Source organism: Salmo trutta, unplaced genomic scaffold (assembly GCF_901001165.1).
Source record: "Salmo trutta unplaced genomic scaffold, fSalTru1.1, whole genome shotgun sequence".
NCBI lineage: Eukaryota > Metazoa > Chordata > Actinopteri > Salmoniformes > Salmonidae > Salmo > Salmo trutta.
Genome location: NW_021823423.1, coordinates 517,417 through 536,419, shown reverse-complemented (window position 1 = coordinate 536,419; position 19,003 = coordinate 517,417). Strand labels below are relative to the sequence as shown.

The following is a 19,003-nucleotide window of genomic DNA, read 5'->3' as shown; positions in this document are numbered from 1 at the left end:
AGTATATCAGTGTCTATATACAGACCTATAGCCATGTTAACTCCCTATGCTCTGCTCTGTATACAACTCTGAGAACATTCTCCTTTATTAAACCTTTATTTATCCAAGTTTGTCTCATTGAGATATAATATCTCTTTAGCAAGAGAAACCTCTTATCAAGCTTCCAGGAAACACTATTCCTACAGTATGTAAACAGCCATGGCTGTTAGCTATCAGGCTTTAAATGTCATTGGTAAGAGGGCTCTCAGGAATTAGGAATCCTAGACTCTTATTGGGACACAAAGCCTCTCTGTTGTGTTGGAGATGGGCACGTCACAGACAGTTGAGATGGTCATGGACAGTGATGCTGGTGATGTGTACTTCACCCTCTGTTAGGATGGCCATTTCACAGTTTTTGACTGTTCGAGTACTCGCATGATTTTATTTTTTCAAGCAACAACAAAGTACTGAATAGTTCATTTTTTTACCTCTTTTTCTCCCCAATTTCCTGGTATCCAATTGGTAGTTACAGTCTTGTCTCATCGCCGCAACTTCCGTACGGAGTCCGGAGAGGTGAAGGTCGAGAGCCGTGTGTCCTCCGAAACACAACCCAACCAAGCCGCACTGCTTCTTGACCCAATGCCCACTTAACCTGGAAGCCAGCCGCACCAATGTGTCGGAGGAAACACCGTACACCTGGCAACCGTGTCAGCGTGCACTGCGCCCGGCCCGCCACAGGAGTCGCTAGAGCGCGATTGGACAAGGACTTCCCTACCGGCCAAACCCTCCCCTAAACCGGACCACGCTGGGCCAATTGTGCGCCGCCCTCATGGGTCTCCCGGTCGCGGCCGGCTGCGACAGAGCCTGGACTCGAGCCCAGAATCTCTAGTGGCACAGCTAGCACTGTGATGCAGAGCCTTAGACCACTGCCCCACTCGGGAGGCCTAGTTTTTTAGTTTTTAATACATTTGCAAACATTTCTAAAAACCTGTTTTTGCTTTGTCATTATGGGGTTTTATGTGTAGATTGATGAGGAGAGAAAAAAAACGATTTGATCAATTTTACAATAATGCTGTAACGTAACAAAATGTGGAAAAAGTCAAAGGATCTGAGTACTTCCTGAATGCACTGTATATGAAACTATAACACCTATGTTACTGTTTGAAAAGAGAAGTATGAATGAAGTACAGAAATTAATGCGGAACAATGTGCAGAAGTGCCAGTGTTTATATAGTATAAACCAGTTACCTACATCTGATCTGGGTGATATTGGTTCTGTTATGTGTTTATATAGTATAAACCAGTTACCTACATCTGATCTGGGTGATATTGGTTCTGTTATGTGTTTATATAGTATAAACCAGTCACCTACATCTGATCTGGGTAATATTGGTTCTGTTATGTGTTGTATAGTATAAACCAGTTACCTACATCTGATCTGGGTAATATTGGTTCTGTTATGTGTTGTATAGTATAAACCAGTTACCTACATCTGATCTGGGTGATATTGGTTCTGTTATGTGTTTATATAGTATAAACCAGTTACCTACATCTGATCTGAGTGATATTGGTTCTGTTATGTGTTTATATAGTATAAACCAGTTACCTACATCTGATCTGGGTGATATTGGTTCTGTTATGTGTTTATATAGTATAAACCAGTTACCTACATCTGATCTGGGTGATATTGGTTCTGTTATGTGTTTATATAGTATAAACCAGTTACCTACATCTGATCTGGGTGATATTGGTTCTGTTATGTGTTTATATAGTATAAACCAGTCACCTACATCTGATCTGGGTGATATTGGTTCTGTTATGTGTTTATATAGTATAAACCAGTTACCTACATCTGATCTGGGTGATATTGGTTCTGTTATGTGTTTATATAGTATAAACCAGTTACCTACATCTGATCTGGGTGATATTGGTTCTGTTATGTGTTTATATAGTATAAACCAGTTACCTACATCTGATCTGGGTGATATTGGTTCTGTTATGTGTTGTATAGTATAAACCAGTTACCTACATCTGATCTGGGTAATATTGGTTCTGTTATGTGTTGTATAGTATAAACCAGTTACCTACATCTGATCTGGGTGATATTGGTTCTGTTATGTGTTTATATAGTATAAACCAGTTACCTACATCTGATCTGGGTGATATTGGTTCTGTTATGTGTTTATATAGTATAAACCAGTCACCTACATCTGATCTGGGTGATATTGGTTCTGTTATGTGTTGTATAGTATAAACCAGTCACCTACATCTGATCTGGGTGATATTGGTTCTGTTATGTGTTTATATAGTATAAACCAGTCCCCTACATCTGATCTGAGTGATATTGGTTCTGTTATGTGTTGTATAGTATAAACCAGTCACCTACATCTGATCTGAGTGATATTGGTTCTGTTATGTGTTGTATAGTATAAACCAGTCACCTACATCTGATCTGGGTGATATTGGTTCTGTTATGTGTTGTATAGTATAAACCAGTCACCTACATCTGATCTGGGTGATATTGGTTCTGTTATGTGTTGTATAGTATAAACCAGTCACCTACATCTGATCTGGGTAATATTGGTTCTGTTATGTGTTGTATAGTATAAACCAGTCACCTACATCTGATCTGGGTGATATTGGTTCTGTTATGTGTTTATATAGTATAAACCAGTCCCCTACATCTGATCTGAGTGATATTGGTTCTGTTATGTGTTGTATAGTATAAACCAGTCACCTACATCTGATCTGAGTGATATTGGTTCTGTTATGTGTTGTATAGTATAAACCAGTCACCTACATCTGATCTGGGTGATATTGGTTCTGTTATGTGTTGTATAGTATAAACCAGTCACCTACATCTGATCTGGGTGATATTGGTTCTGTTATGTGTTGTATAGTATAAACCAGTCACCTACATCTGATCTGGGTGATATTGGTTCTGTTATGTGTTGTATAGTATAAACCAGTCACCTACATCTGATCTGGGTGATATTGGTTCTGTTATGTCTTGTATAGTATAAACCAGTCCCCTACATCTGATCTGAGTGATATTGGTTCTGTTATGTCTTGTATAGTTGTCACTTGGCCTGAGACATGGCTGTAGACTCCTATAGACAACAACCTTACATCCTGAGGAGCCATGTCTCACTAGCTTTCTGCTGTCATAACAATGCTATCCTGAACCTGGTAGCCTGTTAAACTGTAAACCTGTGTACTGAATCAGACTTGTAGTGGTGTTGTTGTCCTGTGTCTGTGTGACAGGAAGCTGATGAAGAAGCTGAGTATGGAGCCTCCAGAGAGGATCACCAGCCTACAGACTCTATGGGACAACCACAAAGTAGCAGAACCAGGACCGTGTGGTGAATACAATACCATATTCACTGTGTGTGCGTGCGTGTGTGCGTGCGTGTGTGTGCGTGCGTGCGTGCCCGCATATCGCTACATTGACTCTCCGCTCTCTCTCTCTTTCCTCTCTCTTTCCACTGTCTGTCTCTGTCTCTCTCTGTCTATCTCTCTGTCTCTGTGTCTCTGTCTATCTCTCTGTCTCTGTCTCTCTCTCTCTGTTTCTCTGTCTGGCTGTCTCTCTGTCGCTCTCTCGTCTGTCTGTCTGTCTCTCTCCGTCTCTGTCTTTCTCTGTCTGTCTCTCTCTCTCCCCCCTCTCTCCCCCCTCTCTCTCCCCTCTCTCTCCCCTCTCTCTCTCTCTCCAGGTGGTTTCTCTCAGATGTACAGATGTGTGTGTGACTGGCTGGGTCTGCCCTACAGAGAGGAAGTTCAATGGGTCAGTATCCTCTTGGCTAACGTAGATACTTCACAAATTATTTATGACAAAATTAATTATTACTATCAGGTGTATTTGAACATTTCCTATGTTAAAGTCACCATTGCAGTGGTGAAACAGCAACCCAGACAACATCTATCACATTACATTTGAACAATAAATCCTTTGTGAATTCTTTGTTTCCATGTTGTCTTGTCGGTTCAATAGAACATGTAGCCCTGGTACTGTAGGTTCTAGAATCACTATGACAGCGATGACACACCTACTCTAACAGTCACTTCCTGTCTAATCACATCAGAGTTTATTGGTAGCATACACAGATTTGTAGATGTTATTCTTCTGTTTCCAGCTCCAACAGAGCAGTAATATACAGTACACACCTATCACACTTAACAGGATATAGACACACCGTCTGTTGCATAAAATGTGATTAGAAATAGTTTGTTAATTCTTCATTTTGATGTGCTTGATTCCATTTAACGTAGCTATTTGATTACTATGACAGTGGTGAGAAGGAAGCTCACAGTCTGTTTCCTGTCACGTCTTCTAGGATGTTGACACCATCTATCTGACTCAAGACACACGGGATCTCAGCCTGCAGGACTTCAGTCATCTGGAGAATAGGTGAGTCACTAGGTTCAAGACACACGGGATCTCAGCCTGCAGGACTTCAGTCATCTGGAGAATAGGTGAGTCACTAGGTTCAAGACACACGGGATCTCAGCCTGCAGGACTTCAGTCATCTGGAGAATAGGTGAGTCACTAGGTTCAAGACACACGGGATCTCAGCCTGCAGGACTTCAGTCATCTGGAGAATAGGTGAGTCACTAGGTTCAAGACACACGGGATCTCAGCCTGCAGGACTTCAGTCACCTGGAGAATAGGTGAGTCACTAGGTTCAAGACACACGGGATCTCAGCCTGCAGGACTTCAGTCATCTGGAGAATAGGTGAGTCACTAGGTTCAAGACACACGGGATCTCAGCCTGCAGGACTTCAGTCATCTGGAGAATAGGTGAGTCACTAGGTTCAAGACACACGGGATCTCAGCCTGCAGGACTTCAGTCATCTGGAGAATAGGTGAGTCACTAGGTTCAAGACACACGGGATCTCAGCCTGCAGGACTTCAGTCATCTGGAGAATGGGTGAGTCACTAGGTTCAAGACACACGGGATCTCAGCCTGCAGGACTTCAGTCATCTGGAGAATAGGTGAGTCACTAGGTTCAAGACACACGGGATCTCAGCCTGCAGGACTTCAGTCACCTGGAGAATAGGTTAGTCACTAGGTTCAAGACACACGGGATCTCAGCCTGCAGGACTTCAGTCATCTGGAGAATAGGTGAGTCACTAGGTTCAAGACACACGGGATCTCAGCCTGCAGGACTTCAGTCATCTGGAGAATAGGTGAGTCACTAGGTTCAAGACACACGGGATCTCAGCCTTGTTACGAACCGGCTCAGAGTTCGCAACAAAAGGGAGACAACGTGGAGACAAGGAGTAACAAAAATATATATTTATTAAATAAAGTAACTAAGTAATTAACAATGGCATGTGTAATCAGTAATCAGTAGTGTAAGTGAGTGTTTTGAATACCTGAATGTAATAATGCAGAGTGTTGAAAGGTGCCAAAGCAAATAACCAAAAAGCCACAAAACTACACAACCAAAATCAACAAGGTGTCTGCGTGGAGAGAGTCTTCCCAATGACTGTGGAAGAGGTGTCTTTATCCTGGGACACACCCGAGCCCAGGTGTTTCCCATCTAGCTGACGACCCTTCCCACTCCGCCCACTGGCATCCTAATAAGGAACAAGAGCAAAGAGAGAAAATACAGCAGACAGAGTGGGAGGGTCGTCACACCCCCCCCCCCCATAAAACCGGGGACCAACAAGGACCCCGGAACAACGTACCAGCCTCTGCCTCCCAAATTGACAAGGGGTTAAGTGTTCACAGTTCCACCTGCCCCAACCAACCTCCTCCCCAGACCTCAGCAACCTTTACATAGGAAGCAACTTTTAAGAGGAAAGAAGAAAACGAGACCAGGAGGGAACAGACAGGAACGACAGAACATGACAACACCAAACAACGGTCAGTCACGTACATATTCAGGAACAGGGCGCACGAGAGAGCGCATCAGCAATCACGTTATCAGTTCCCCGGATATGCCTCACATCGAGATGGAAGGATTGTAAAAATAAACACCATCTCATTATCCTCTGATTAGGACACATCATGGACCTGAAAAAAAGTGAGAGGGTTATGGTCGGTGTAGACCACAATAGGTACTACTCCCGACCCAACATACCCTTCAAAGTGTTCTAGCGCCCAAATGAGTGCTAGCGCTTCTTTTTCCATGACCGAGTAGTTCAACTGATAACGGCTAAACTTTTTGGAAAGAAACTAACAGGGCTCTCAACCCCAAATTGACACAGGCCTCTGCGTCCCAAATTGACACAGGCCTCTGCGTCCCAAATTGACACAGGCCTCTGCGTCCCAAATTGACACAGGCCTCTGCGTCCCAAATTGACACAGGCCTCTGCGTCCCAAATTGACACAGGCCTCTGCGTCCCAAATTTACGAGAGGTTACATGTTCACCTTCCACTTGCCCCAGCCAACCTCCTTCTCCCCAGACCTCAGCAACCTTTGTGTACAGGAAGCAACATTTAAGAGGAAAGGAGAACACAAGACCAGAAGGGAACAGACAGGAAAGTTAGAACATGACAAAACCAAACACTGGTCAGTCACATAACACTCAGGAACAGGGCGCACAAGAGACCACATCAGCTACAAACGCAAACAACGTCTCCCAACGGTTCAGTCACAACTCAACGGTTGTCATTTCCCAACGATTCATAGTCACTAAACTCATAACCAAATACGAGTACAGACCAGATGGTGTAATAAAGGCAAAAATGTAATGTGCCCTACTCGTCAGTGGCACCTGCCAATAGCACAATAACAGGTCAAATTTGCTCACAACCTTAGCTGCGCCGACTTGATCAACGCAGTCCTCCATCTGAGGAAGAGGAAATTAATCCGGCTTAGTGACTCCGTTTACATTACGGTGGTCCGTTCCATCCGGTTTACTGACCAAGATACAGGGAGAAGCCCAACTGGAGAAAGAAGGCTCTGCTATCTTACTCTCCAGCATGTACCTGACCTCAGCATCCAGACAACGCAGTTTCTCTACAGAGACTCTATAGAACCGCTGACGAATGGAGTCAGCATCTCCAATGTCCATATCATGCTCTATCAAGTTTGTACGTGTAGGTGTCACAGAAAACAAACCTGGAATTTTCCGAATCAGACCAACCAGCTCTTTCCGCCCATCAACAGAATCAGACCAACCAGCTCTTTCCGCCCATCAACAGAATCAGACCAACCAGCTCTTTCCGCCCATCAACAGAATCAGACCAACCAGCTCTTTCCGCCCATCAACAGAATCAGACCAACCAGCTCTTTCCGCCCATCAACAGAATCAGACCAACCAGCTCTTTCCGCCCATCAACAGAATCAGACCAACCAGCTCTTTCCGCCCATCAACAGGTAGCTGAGTAAAAGGGCCATAATATCCAGTGTCTCAGAATGTTTCAATCTACCCTGCAGTATGCAATCATCAGGACCAGGAACATGTTTCAATCTACCCTGCAGTATGCAATCATCGGGACCAGGAACATGTTTCAATCTACCCTGCAGTATGCAATCATCAGGACCAGGAACATGTTTCAATCTACCCTGCAGTATGCAATCATCGGGACCAGGAACATGTTTCAATCTACCCTGCAGTATGCAATCATCAGGACCAGGAACATGTTTCAATCTACCCTGCAGTATGCAATCATCGGGACCAGGAACATGTTTCAATCTACCCTGCAGTATGCAATCATCGGGACCAGGAACATGTTTCAATCTACCCTGCAGTATGCAATCATCAGGACCAGGAACATGTTTCAATCTACCCTGCAGTATGCAATCATCGGGACCAGGAACATGTTTCAATCTACCCTGCAGTATGCAATCATCGGGACCAGGAACATGTTTCAATCTACCCTGCAGTATGCAATCATCGGGACCAGGAACATGTTTCAATCTACCCTGCAGTATGCAATCATCGGGACCAGGAACATGTTTCAATCTACCCTGCAGTATGCAATCATCAGGACCAGGAACATGTTTCAATCTACCCTGCAGTATGCAATCATCTGGACCAGGAACATGTTCCAATCTACCCTGCAGTATGCAATCATCGGGACCAGGAACATGTTTCAATCTACCCTGCAGTATGCAATCATCAGGACCAGGAACATGTTCCAATCTACCCTGCAGTATGCAATCATCGGGACCAGGAACATGTTTCAATCTACCCTGCAGTATGCAATCATCAGGACCAGGAACATGTTTCAATCTACCCTGCAGTATGCAATCATCAGGACCAGGAACATGTTCCAATCTACCCTGCAGTATGCAATCATCGGGACCAGGAACATGTTTCAATCTACCCTGCAGTATGCAATCATCAGGACCAGGAACATGTTCCAATCTACCCTGCAGTATGCAATCATCAGGACCAGGAACATGTTTCAATCTACCCTGCAGTATGCAATCATCGGGACCAGGAACATGTTTTTCCTCATGCACAGACCTAGCATTAAAAGAACCAAGGGAAGTAACGTTATCAGCCAAACGAACAGGTTTACCATCCTCTGTAGACACCCACTTTCTCATCAGAACAGCCTCTTGGAGAAAATAACCATGTGCGACATCTCCCAACTGTTCCACAGGCACAATTTGGTCACGCAACTCTTCTAATGTGGGGTCAGTCCGTGGCGCATTGTTTAGATCGGAGCGGAGTACAGACAACGGAATAACAGGGAAAACAGTGAAAGACTTCTTTGTGGTATTCTCATTTACCGGAGCAGGGACCAGGTCACCCTGGCTCATAGACCGCGTCACTGCACCCGCAGAGAACACCGCTGGGAACCTCTGCGCACTCTCATCAGGAATCCCTACAATTGACGGTTTAGTGGAAACCACTAGAGATGGAAACACGACAGGCCACACACACTCACCAGCCAAGTTATTCCCAAGGATAACGTCGATACCCTCAATAGGCAACGAAGGACGCACCCCCACAACAACCTCACCTTTCACCAGTCCACAATCCAATATCAGTTTATGCAATGGAACTGACAGATTGTTCAAACCTATTCCCCTAATTAGAACACTATTCCCAGAATCAGTCTCAGCAGAGAAGGGTAACACAGATTCCAACACAAACGATTCCGAGGCACCTGTGTCTCGTAGGATCTTCACTGGCACTAGGTTCTTACTTCCTAACATAGACACAAATCCCTCCGTAACGAAAGGTAAATAGCCTGGGTCAATATGAACTTTCACATGGCCCTGGGCCTGAGACAATGTTTCAGGAGTAAACTGATGTGGAACAGACGCAGCTAACGCCGTAGGCCTAGATTTAACATTATCACACGTACTGAATTTACCCCTAGACCTGAGAACCGGACATTCGTTTTTCCAATGACCTGAGCCTTGACAGTAGTGACACTCTTGACCAAAGTCAGTTTTACCACGGGAGTCAGGCTCAACCCTAGTTGAATAAAACTCTGCCCGTGAACCAGAGTATCTCTGTGAGCGAGGCCCAAATCTATCCGAACGCCCCCACTCACTCCAAGTACGGGGTTCTACAAAAACACTTTTGTGAGTCAAAACATATTCGTCTGCCAAAACCGCAGCTTCAGCGACAGTCTTTACTTTTCGTTCGTTAATATACGTCGCTATATGATCAGGGATTGTGTCCTTAAATTGCTCTAGCATAATCAGATCACACAGCCCTTGAAAAGTCATAACCGCAGAGGCGGAACACCAGCGATTAAACTGTGAAGATAATTTTCGCGCAAACTCAACATGAGTCTGTTTATCATCCCTTTCTAAAGTTCTAAATCGTTGGCGGTAAGCCTCAGGAACCAATTCGTAAATCTGTAACACCGCCGTTTTAACCTTATCATAACTGACACTGTCGGCTACACTAAGAGCTGAATATGCTTCCTGCGCTCTACCAGTCAGCACACACTGCAACATTAAAGTGCGGTCAGAATCAGGCCAACTTCTAGCGTCAGCAACACGCTCAAACAACGAAAAGAATGTCTCAGGGTCCCTTTCATTAAACTGAGGCAACAACCGTAAATTCCCAACAATGTCAAATGTGTCCGGGGCACGACCAAAAGTGGAACGATTCCTAAGTAAATCTGCGTCACCTTCCCAGAGCAAACTCTCTCCTGAGAGCTTTCCTTCCCTAACCAACTCTAGTCGCTCTTGTTGCAGCTTGATTTTAGCACTCTCCAATTCCAATTCCTTTTCATATTTCAACCGATCAGCACGCTCCATATCCTGTTTAAATTCCAATTCCTTCTCATATTTCAACCGATCAGCACGCTCCATATCCTGTTTAAATTCCAATTCCTTCTCATATTTCAACCGATCAGCACGCTCCATATCCTGTTTAAATTCCAATTCCTTTTCATATTTTACACGATCGTGCTCTTGCTGTAACAGAAGCAGCTCTTTCTGCTGTTCAAAAAGAAGACTATTAGGACTAACCGATGGAGCGGTAATTGTGACATATCGGGGAGACGGCGAGTCCTCAGCAGAGGCTGCCCCAGTGGTAACGTCAAGAATACCACTCTCCATTAGATTGGCCTTCAATATTAACCTAATAGAATTTTTTAGACGTTTATCACTAATTTCAACCTTGTAGTGTTCAGCAACCTTCAACAGCTGTTCTTTAGTACATAAGTCTAACAGTTCCTCTGATGGAAAGCGAATGAACTCGTCTACATTAGACGTCATAGTGAGAGAGAGAGAAAAAAAAATAATTCTCACTCAACCCCTCTGAGCACCCCAGACCACAATAAGAGAAATAACAATCACACTGGCACCACAGAAAAGAGATGAGATATGGAGCTTCCCCAAAACCTACAATAACTCAACCCTAGTCTTCATGCAGATTTGCGGTGGGTAATTATGCACTGTAGCCCGCTGGCAAGGAAGTAACCCCCCAGCACGCTGGTAGATTCCACCAAGCCACGGATGTGCTCCCGAGACAACTGCTCAGTCCACAGACACCACACAAAAATAACAAACATTAACAATGCCCAACATATTCCAAAATGAAACACGTCGCTAAGCCTATCAGGGGAAAAAGGCTATAGCTCCAGGTAGTAAGTTCACTACCCTATCCAAATCTCCCACCGAGGTACACAGCTGATTGTACTCACCTCAGACCAATGTTCCAACAGCGAGTAGAACAAGCGTTTCCAGGCTAGGCAGGACCTGGAAACTAACCAATGTACTCTCTCCAACCCAGCACACAAACCAACCAAACAAAGGCAACCAGTACTGAGCACCAAACTCAAACTAACAAACAAAGCACCTCAATTTAACATACCTCCACGTTTTCTCCCAAACACAAGTTCAAGATCCTGGACGAGCACCCACTTGTTACGAACCGGCTCAGAGTTCGCAACAAAAGGGAGACAACGTGGAGACAAGGAGTAACAAAAATATATATTTATTAAATAAAGTAACTAAGTAATTAACAATGGCATGTGTAATCAGTAATCAGTAGTGTAAGTGAGTGTTTTGCATACCTGAATGTAATAATGCAGAGTGTTGAAAGGTGCCAAAGCAAATAACCAAAAAGCCACAAAACTACACAACCAAAATCAACAAGGTGTCTGCGTGGAGAGAGTCTTCCCAATGACTGTGGAAGAGGTGTCTTTATCCTGGGACACACCCGAGCCCAGGTGTTTCCCATCTAGCTGACGACCCTTCCCACTCCGCCCACTGGCATCCTAATGAGGAACAAGAGCAAAGAGAGAAAATACAGCAGACAGAGTGGGAGGGTCGTCACAGCCTGCAGGACTTCAGTCATCTGGAGAATAGGTGAGTCACTAGGTTCAAGACACACGGCATCTCAGCCTGCAGGACTTCAGTCATCTGGAGAATGGGTGAGTCACTAGGTTCAAGAAACACGGGATCTCAGCCTGCAGGACTTCAGTCATCTGGAGAATAGGTGAGTCACTAGGTTCAAGACACACGGGATCTCAGCCTGCAGGACTTCAGTCATCTGGAGAATAGGTGAGTCACTAGGTTCAAGACACACGGCATCTCAGCCTGCAGGACTTCAGTCATCTGGAGAATGGGTGAGTCACTAGGTTCAAGAAACACGGGATCTCAGCCTGCAGGACTTCAGTCATCTGGAGAATAGGTGAGTCACTAGGTTCAAGAAACACGGGATCTCAGCCTGCAGGACTTCAGTCATCTGGAGAATGGGTGAGTCACTAGGTTCAAGAAACACGGGATCTCAGCCTGCAGGACTTCAGTCATCTGGAGAATAGGTGAGTCACTTGGTTCAAGACACACGGGATCTCAGCCTGCAGGACTTCAGTCATCTGGAGAATGGGTGAGTCACTAGGTTCAAGACACACGGGATCTCAGCCTGCAGGACTTCAGTCATCTGGAGAATAGGTGAGTCACTAGGTTCTATCTCATACACTGTAGTACTCTATCATGGCAGCTACTGAACAGTAATACAGTAATACACTTTGTCATATTTTCTAACATTAATGTTAAAGGGGAAATCCGCAGTAACAAAGCAATAACAAAGAGTTGTCCCACTACTGTTTCGGTAAAAAGCTGAGGGATGTGGCTAAAGTGACCAGTCTCAGATGAATGGACAGCTCTGGGTGGAAGGACAGACCATCCATAATATACACTGGTTGTTTGCATTAACTTTGTTCACAAACAATCGAGTAAAACACACTTATATTTTGCGTTCTGATGGGTACGACAGTTGATGAGGCATTTATAAATTATATTCTTCAAGAATCAATGAGTACGTATCATTCATTTATAAATGATATTCTTCTAGAATCAATGGGTACGTATCGTTCATTTATAAATTATATTCTAGAATCAATGGGTACGTATCATTCATTTATAAATGATATTCTTCTAGAATCAATGGGTACGTATCGTTCATTTATAAATTATATTCTAGAATCAATGGGTACGTATCGTTCATTTATAAATTATATTCTAGAATCAATGGGTACGTATCGTTCATTTATAAATTATATTCTAGAATCAATGGGTACGTATCGTTCATTTATAAATGATATTCTTCTAGAATCAATGGGTACGTATCGTTCATTTATAAATGATATTCTTCTAGAATCAATGGGTACGTATCGTTCATTTATAAATTATATTCTAGAATCAATGGGTACGTATCGTTCATTTATAAATTATATTCTAGAATCAATGGGTACGTATCGTTCATTTATAAATTATATTCTAGAATCAATGGGTACGTATCGTTCATTTATAAATTATATTCTAGAATCAATGGGTACGTATCGTTCATATATAAATTATATTCTTCTAGAATCAATGGGTACGTATCGTTCATTTATAAATTATATTCTAGAATCAATGGGTACGTATCGTTCATTTATAAATTATATTCTAGAATCAATGGGTACGTATCGTTCATATATAAATGATATTCTTCTAGAATCAATGGGTACGTATCGTTCATTTATAAATTATATTCTAGAATCAATGGGTACGTATCGTTCATTTATAAATTATATTCTAGAATCAATGGGTACGTATCGTTCATTTATAAATTATATTCTAGAATCAATGGGTACGTATCGTTCATTTATAAATTATATTCTAGAATCAATGGGTACGTATCGTTCATATATAAATTATATTCTTCTAGAATCAATGGGTACGTATCGTTCATTTATAAATTATATTCTAGAATCAATGGGTACGTATCGTTCATTTATAAATTATATTCTAGAATCAATGGGTACGTATCGTTCATTTATAAATTATATTCTAGAATCAATGGGTACGTATCGTTCATTTATAAATGATATTCTTCTAGAATCAATGGGTACGTATCGTTCATTTATAAATTATATTCTAGAATCAATGGGTACGTATCGTTCATTTATAAATTATATTCTAGAATCAATGGGTACGTATCGTTCATTTATAAATTATATTCTAGAATGAATGGGTACGTATCGTTCATTTATAAATTATATTCTAGAATCAATGGGTACGTATCGTTCATTTATAAATTATATTCTAGAATCAATGGGTACGTATCGTTCATTTATAAATTATATTCTTCTAGAATCAATGGGTACGTATCGTTCATTTATAAATGATATTCTTCTAGAATTAATGGGTACGTATCGTTCATTTATAAATTATATTCTAGAATCAATGGGTACGTATCGTTTTTATAAATTATATTCTTCTAGAATCAATGGGTACGTATCGTTCATTTATAAATTATATTCTAGAATCAATGGGTACGTATCGTTCATTTATAAATTATATTCTAGAATCAATGGGTACGTATCGTTCATTTATAAATTATATTCTTCTAGAATCAATGGGTACGTATCGTTCATTTATAAATTATTTTCTAGAATCAATGGGTACGTATCGTTCATTTATAAATTATATTCTAGAATCAATGGGTACGTATCATTCATTTATAAATTATATTCTAGAATGAATGGGTACGTATCGTTCATTTATAAATTATATTCTTCTAGAATCAATGGGTACGTATCGTTCATTTATAAATTATATTCTTCTAGAATCAATGGGTACGTATCGTTCATTTATAAATTATATTCTAGAATCAATGGGTACGTATCGTTCATTTATAAATTATATTCTTCTAGAATCAATGGGTACGTATCGTTCATTTATAAATTATATTCTAGAATCAATGGGTACGTATCGTTTTTATAAATTATATTCTTCTAGAATCAATGGGTATGTATCGTTCATTTATAAATTATATTCTAGAATCAATGGGTACGTATCGTTCATTTATAAATTATATTCTTCTAGAATCAATGGGTACGTATCGTTCATTTATAAATTATATTCTAGAATCAATGGGTACGTATCGTTCATTTATAAATTATATTCTAGAATCAATGGGTACGTATCGTTCATTTATAAATTATATTCTTCTAGAATCAATGGGTACGTATCGTTCATTTATAAATTATTTTCTAGAATCAATGGGTACGTATCGTTCATTTATAAATTATATTCTAGAATCAATGGGTACGTATCATTCATTTATAAATTATATTCTAGAATGAATGGGTACGTATCGTTCATTTATAAATTATATTCTTCTAGAATCAATGGGTACGTATCGTTCATTTATAAATTATATTCTTCTAGAATCAATGGGTACGTATCGTTCATTTATAAATTATATTCTAGAATCAATGGGTACGTATCGTTCATTTATAAATTATATTCTTCTAGAATCAATGGGTACGTATCGTTCATTTATAAATTATATTCTAGAATCAATGGGTACGTATCGTTCATTTATAAATTATATTCTTCTAGAATCAATGGGTACGTATCGTTCATTTATAAATTATATTCTAGAATCAATGGGTACGTATCGTTTTTATAAATTATATTCTTCTAGAATCAATGGGTATGTATCGTTCATTTATAAATTATATTCTAGAATCAATGGGTACGTATCGTTCATTTATAAATTATATTCTTCTAGAATCAATGGGTACGTATCGTTCATTTATAAATTATATTCTTCTAGAATCAATGGGTACGTATCGTTCATTTATAAATTATATTCTTCTAGAATCAATGGGTACGTATCGTTCATTTATAAATTATATTCTAGAATCAATGGGTACGTATCGTTCATTAATAAATTAATTTCTAGAATCAATGGGTACGTATCGTTCATTTATAAATTATATTCTAGAATCAATGGGTACGTATCGTTCATTTATAAATTATATTCTAGAATCAATGGGTACGTATCGTTCATTTATAAATTATATTCTTCTAGAATCAATGGGTACGTATCGTTCATTTATAAATTATATTCTTCTAGAATCAATGGGTACGTATCGTTCATTTATAAATTATATTCTAGAATCAATGGGTACGTATCGTTCATTTATAAATTATATTCTTCTAGAATCAATGGGTACGTATCGTTCATTTATAAATTATATTCTTCTAGAATCAATGGGTACGTATCGTTCATTTATAAATTATATTCTAGAATGAATGGGTACGTATCGTTCATTTATAAATTATTTTCTAGAATCAATGGGTACGTATCGTTCATTTATAAATTATATTCTAGAATCAATGGGTACGTATCGTTCATTTATAAATTATATTCTAGAATCAATGGGTACGTATCGTTCATTTATAAATTATATTCTTCTAGAATCAATGGGTACGTATCGTTCATTTATAAATTATATTCTTCTAGAATCAATGGGTACGTATCGTTCATTTTTAAATTATATTCTTCTAGAATCAATGGGTACGTATCGTTCATTTATAAATTATATTCTAGAATCAATGGGTACGTATCGTTCATTTATAAATTATATTCTAGAATCAATGGGTACGTATCGTTCATTTATAAATTATATTCTAGAATCAATGGGTACGTATCGTTCATTTATAAATTATATTCTTCTAGAATCAATGGGTACGTATCGTTCATTTATAAATTATATTCTTCTAGAATCAATGGGTACGTATCGTTCATTTATAAATTATATTCTAGAATCAATGGGTACGTATCGTTCATTTATAAATTATATTCTAGAATCAATGGGTACGTATCGTTCATTTATAAATTATATTCTTCTAGAATCAATGGGTACGTATCGTTCATTTATAAATTATATTCTAGAATCAATGGGTACGTATCGTTCATTTCTAAATTATATTCTAGAATCAATGGGTACGTATCGTTCATTTATAAATTATATTCTTCTAGAATCAATGGGTACGTATCGTTCATTTATAAATTATATTCTAGAATCAATGGGTATGTATCGTTCATTTATAAATTATATTCTTCTAGAATCAATGGGTACGTATCGTTCATTTATAAATTATATTCTAGAATCAATGGGTACGTATCGTTCATTTATAAATTATATTCTAGAATCAATGGGTACGTATCGTTCATTTAGAAATTATATTCTAGAATCAATGGGTACGTATCGTTCATTTATAAATTATATTCTTCTAGAATCAATGGGTATGTATCGTTCATTTATAAATTATATTCTTCTAGAATCAATGGGTACGTATCGTTCATTTATAAATTATATTCTAGAATCAATGGGTACCTATCGTTCATTTGTAAATTATATTCTAGACTCAATGGGTACGTATCGTTCATTTATAAATTATATTCTAGAATCAATGGGTACGTATCGTTCATTTATAAATTATATTCTAGAATCAATGGGTACGTATCGTTCATTTATAAATTATATTCTTCTAGAATCAATGGGTACGTATCGTTTTTATAAATTATATTCTTCTAGAATCAATGGGTACGTATCGTTTTTATAAATTATATTCTTCTAGAATCAATGTGTACGTATCGTTCATTTATAAATTATATTCTAGAATCAATGGGTACGTATCGTTCATTTATAAATTATATTCTAGAATCAATGGGTACGTATCGTTCATTTATAAATTATATTCTTCTAGAATCAATGGGTACGTATTGTTCATTTATAAATTATATTCTAGAATCAATGGGTACGTATCGTTCATTTATAAATTATATTCTAGAATCAATGGGTACGTATCGTTCATTTATAAATTATATTCTAGAATCAATGGGTACGTATCGTTCATTTATAAATTATATTCTAGAATCAATGGGTACGTATCGTTCATTTATAAATTATATTCTAGAATCAATGGGTACGTATCGTTCATTTATAAATTATATTCTAGAATCAATGGGTACGTATCGTTCATTTATAAATTATATTCTAGAATCAATGGGTACGTATCGTTCATTTATAAATTATATTCTAGAATCAATGGGTACGTATCGTTCATTTATAAATTATATTCTAGAATCAATGGGTACGTATCGTTCATTTATAAATTATATTCTAGAATCAATGGGTACGTATCGTTCATTTATCAATTATATTCTAGAATCAATGGGTACGTATCGTTCATTTATAAATTATATTCTAGAATCAATGGGTACGTATCGTTCATTTATAAATTATATTCTTCTAGAATCAATGGGTACGTATCGTTCATTTATAAATTATATTCTAGAATCAATGGGTACGTATCGTTCATTTATAAATTATATTCTAGAATCAATGGGTACGTATCGTTCATTTAGAAATTATATTCTAGAATCAATGGGTACGTATCGTTCATTTAGAAATTATATTCTTCTAGAATCAATGGGTACGTATCGTTCATTTATAAATTATATTCTTCTAGAATCAATGGGTACGTATCGTTCATTTATAAATTATATTCTAGAATCAATGGGTACGTATCGTTCATTTGTAAATTATATTCTAGAATCAATGAGTACGTATCGTTCATTTATAAATTATATTCTTCTAGAATCAATGTGTACGTATCGTTCATTTATAAATTATATTCTAGAATCAATGGGTACGTATCGTTCATTTATAAATTATATTCTAGAATCAATGGGTACGTATCTTTCATTTATAAATTATATTCTTCTAGAATCAATGGGTACGTATCGTTTTTATAAATTATATTCTTCTAGAATCAATGGGTACGTATCGTTTTTATAAATTATATTCTTCTAGAATCAATGTGTACGTATCGTTCATTTATAAATTATATTCTAGAATCAATGGGTACGTATCGTTCATTTATCAATTATATTCTAGAATCAATGGGTACGTATCGTTCATTTATAAATTATATTCTAGAATCAATGGGTACGTATCGTTCATTTATAAATTATATTCTTCTAGAATCAATGGGTACGTATCGTTCATTTATAAATTATATTCTAGAATCAATGGGTACGTATCGTTCATTTATAAATTATATTCTAGAATCAATGGGTACGTATCGTTCATTTATAAATTATATTCTAGTATCAATGGGTACGTATCGTTCATTTATAAATTATATTCTAGAATCAATGGGTACGTATCGTTCATTTATAAATTATATTCTAGAATCAATGGGTACGTATCGTTCATTTATAAATTATATTCTTCTAGAATCAATGGGTACGTATCGTTCATTTATAAATTATATTCTAGAATCAATGGGTACGTATCGTTCA

The 19,003-nt window shown here is 38.5% G+C and overlaps 1 protein-coding gene across 4 annotated transcripts in view; it reads left to right on the top strand.

Moving 5' to 3' along the window:
- The first annotated feature begins 3,055 nt into the window (after positions 1–3,055).
- The window catches only part of LOC115190923 (F-actin-uncapping protein LRRC16A), a 132,377-nt gene continuing 116,429 nt past the window's right edge, over positions 3,056–19,003 (top strand). For 2 of the 4 annotated variants that reach the window (XM_029748956.1, XM_029748957.1), the window contains exons 1-3: positions 3,058–3,341; positions 3,690–3,760; positions 4,311–4,384. In XM_029748956.1, coding sequence (XP_029604816.1) covers positions 3,251–3,341; positions 3,690–3,760; positions 4,311–4,384 — 236 coding nt within the window. In that variant the 5' untranslated portion in view covers positions 3,058–3,250. Of the gene's footprint in view, positions 3,342–3,689; positions 3,761–4,310; positions 4,385–19,003 lie in introns of all 4 variants that reach the window. The other 2 variants (XM_029748958.1, XM_029748955.1) reach the window with 2 other exon arrangements.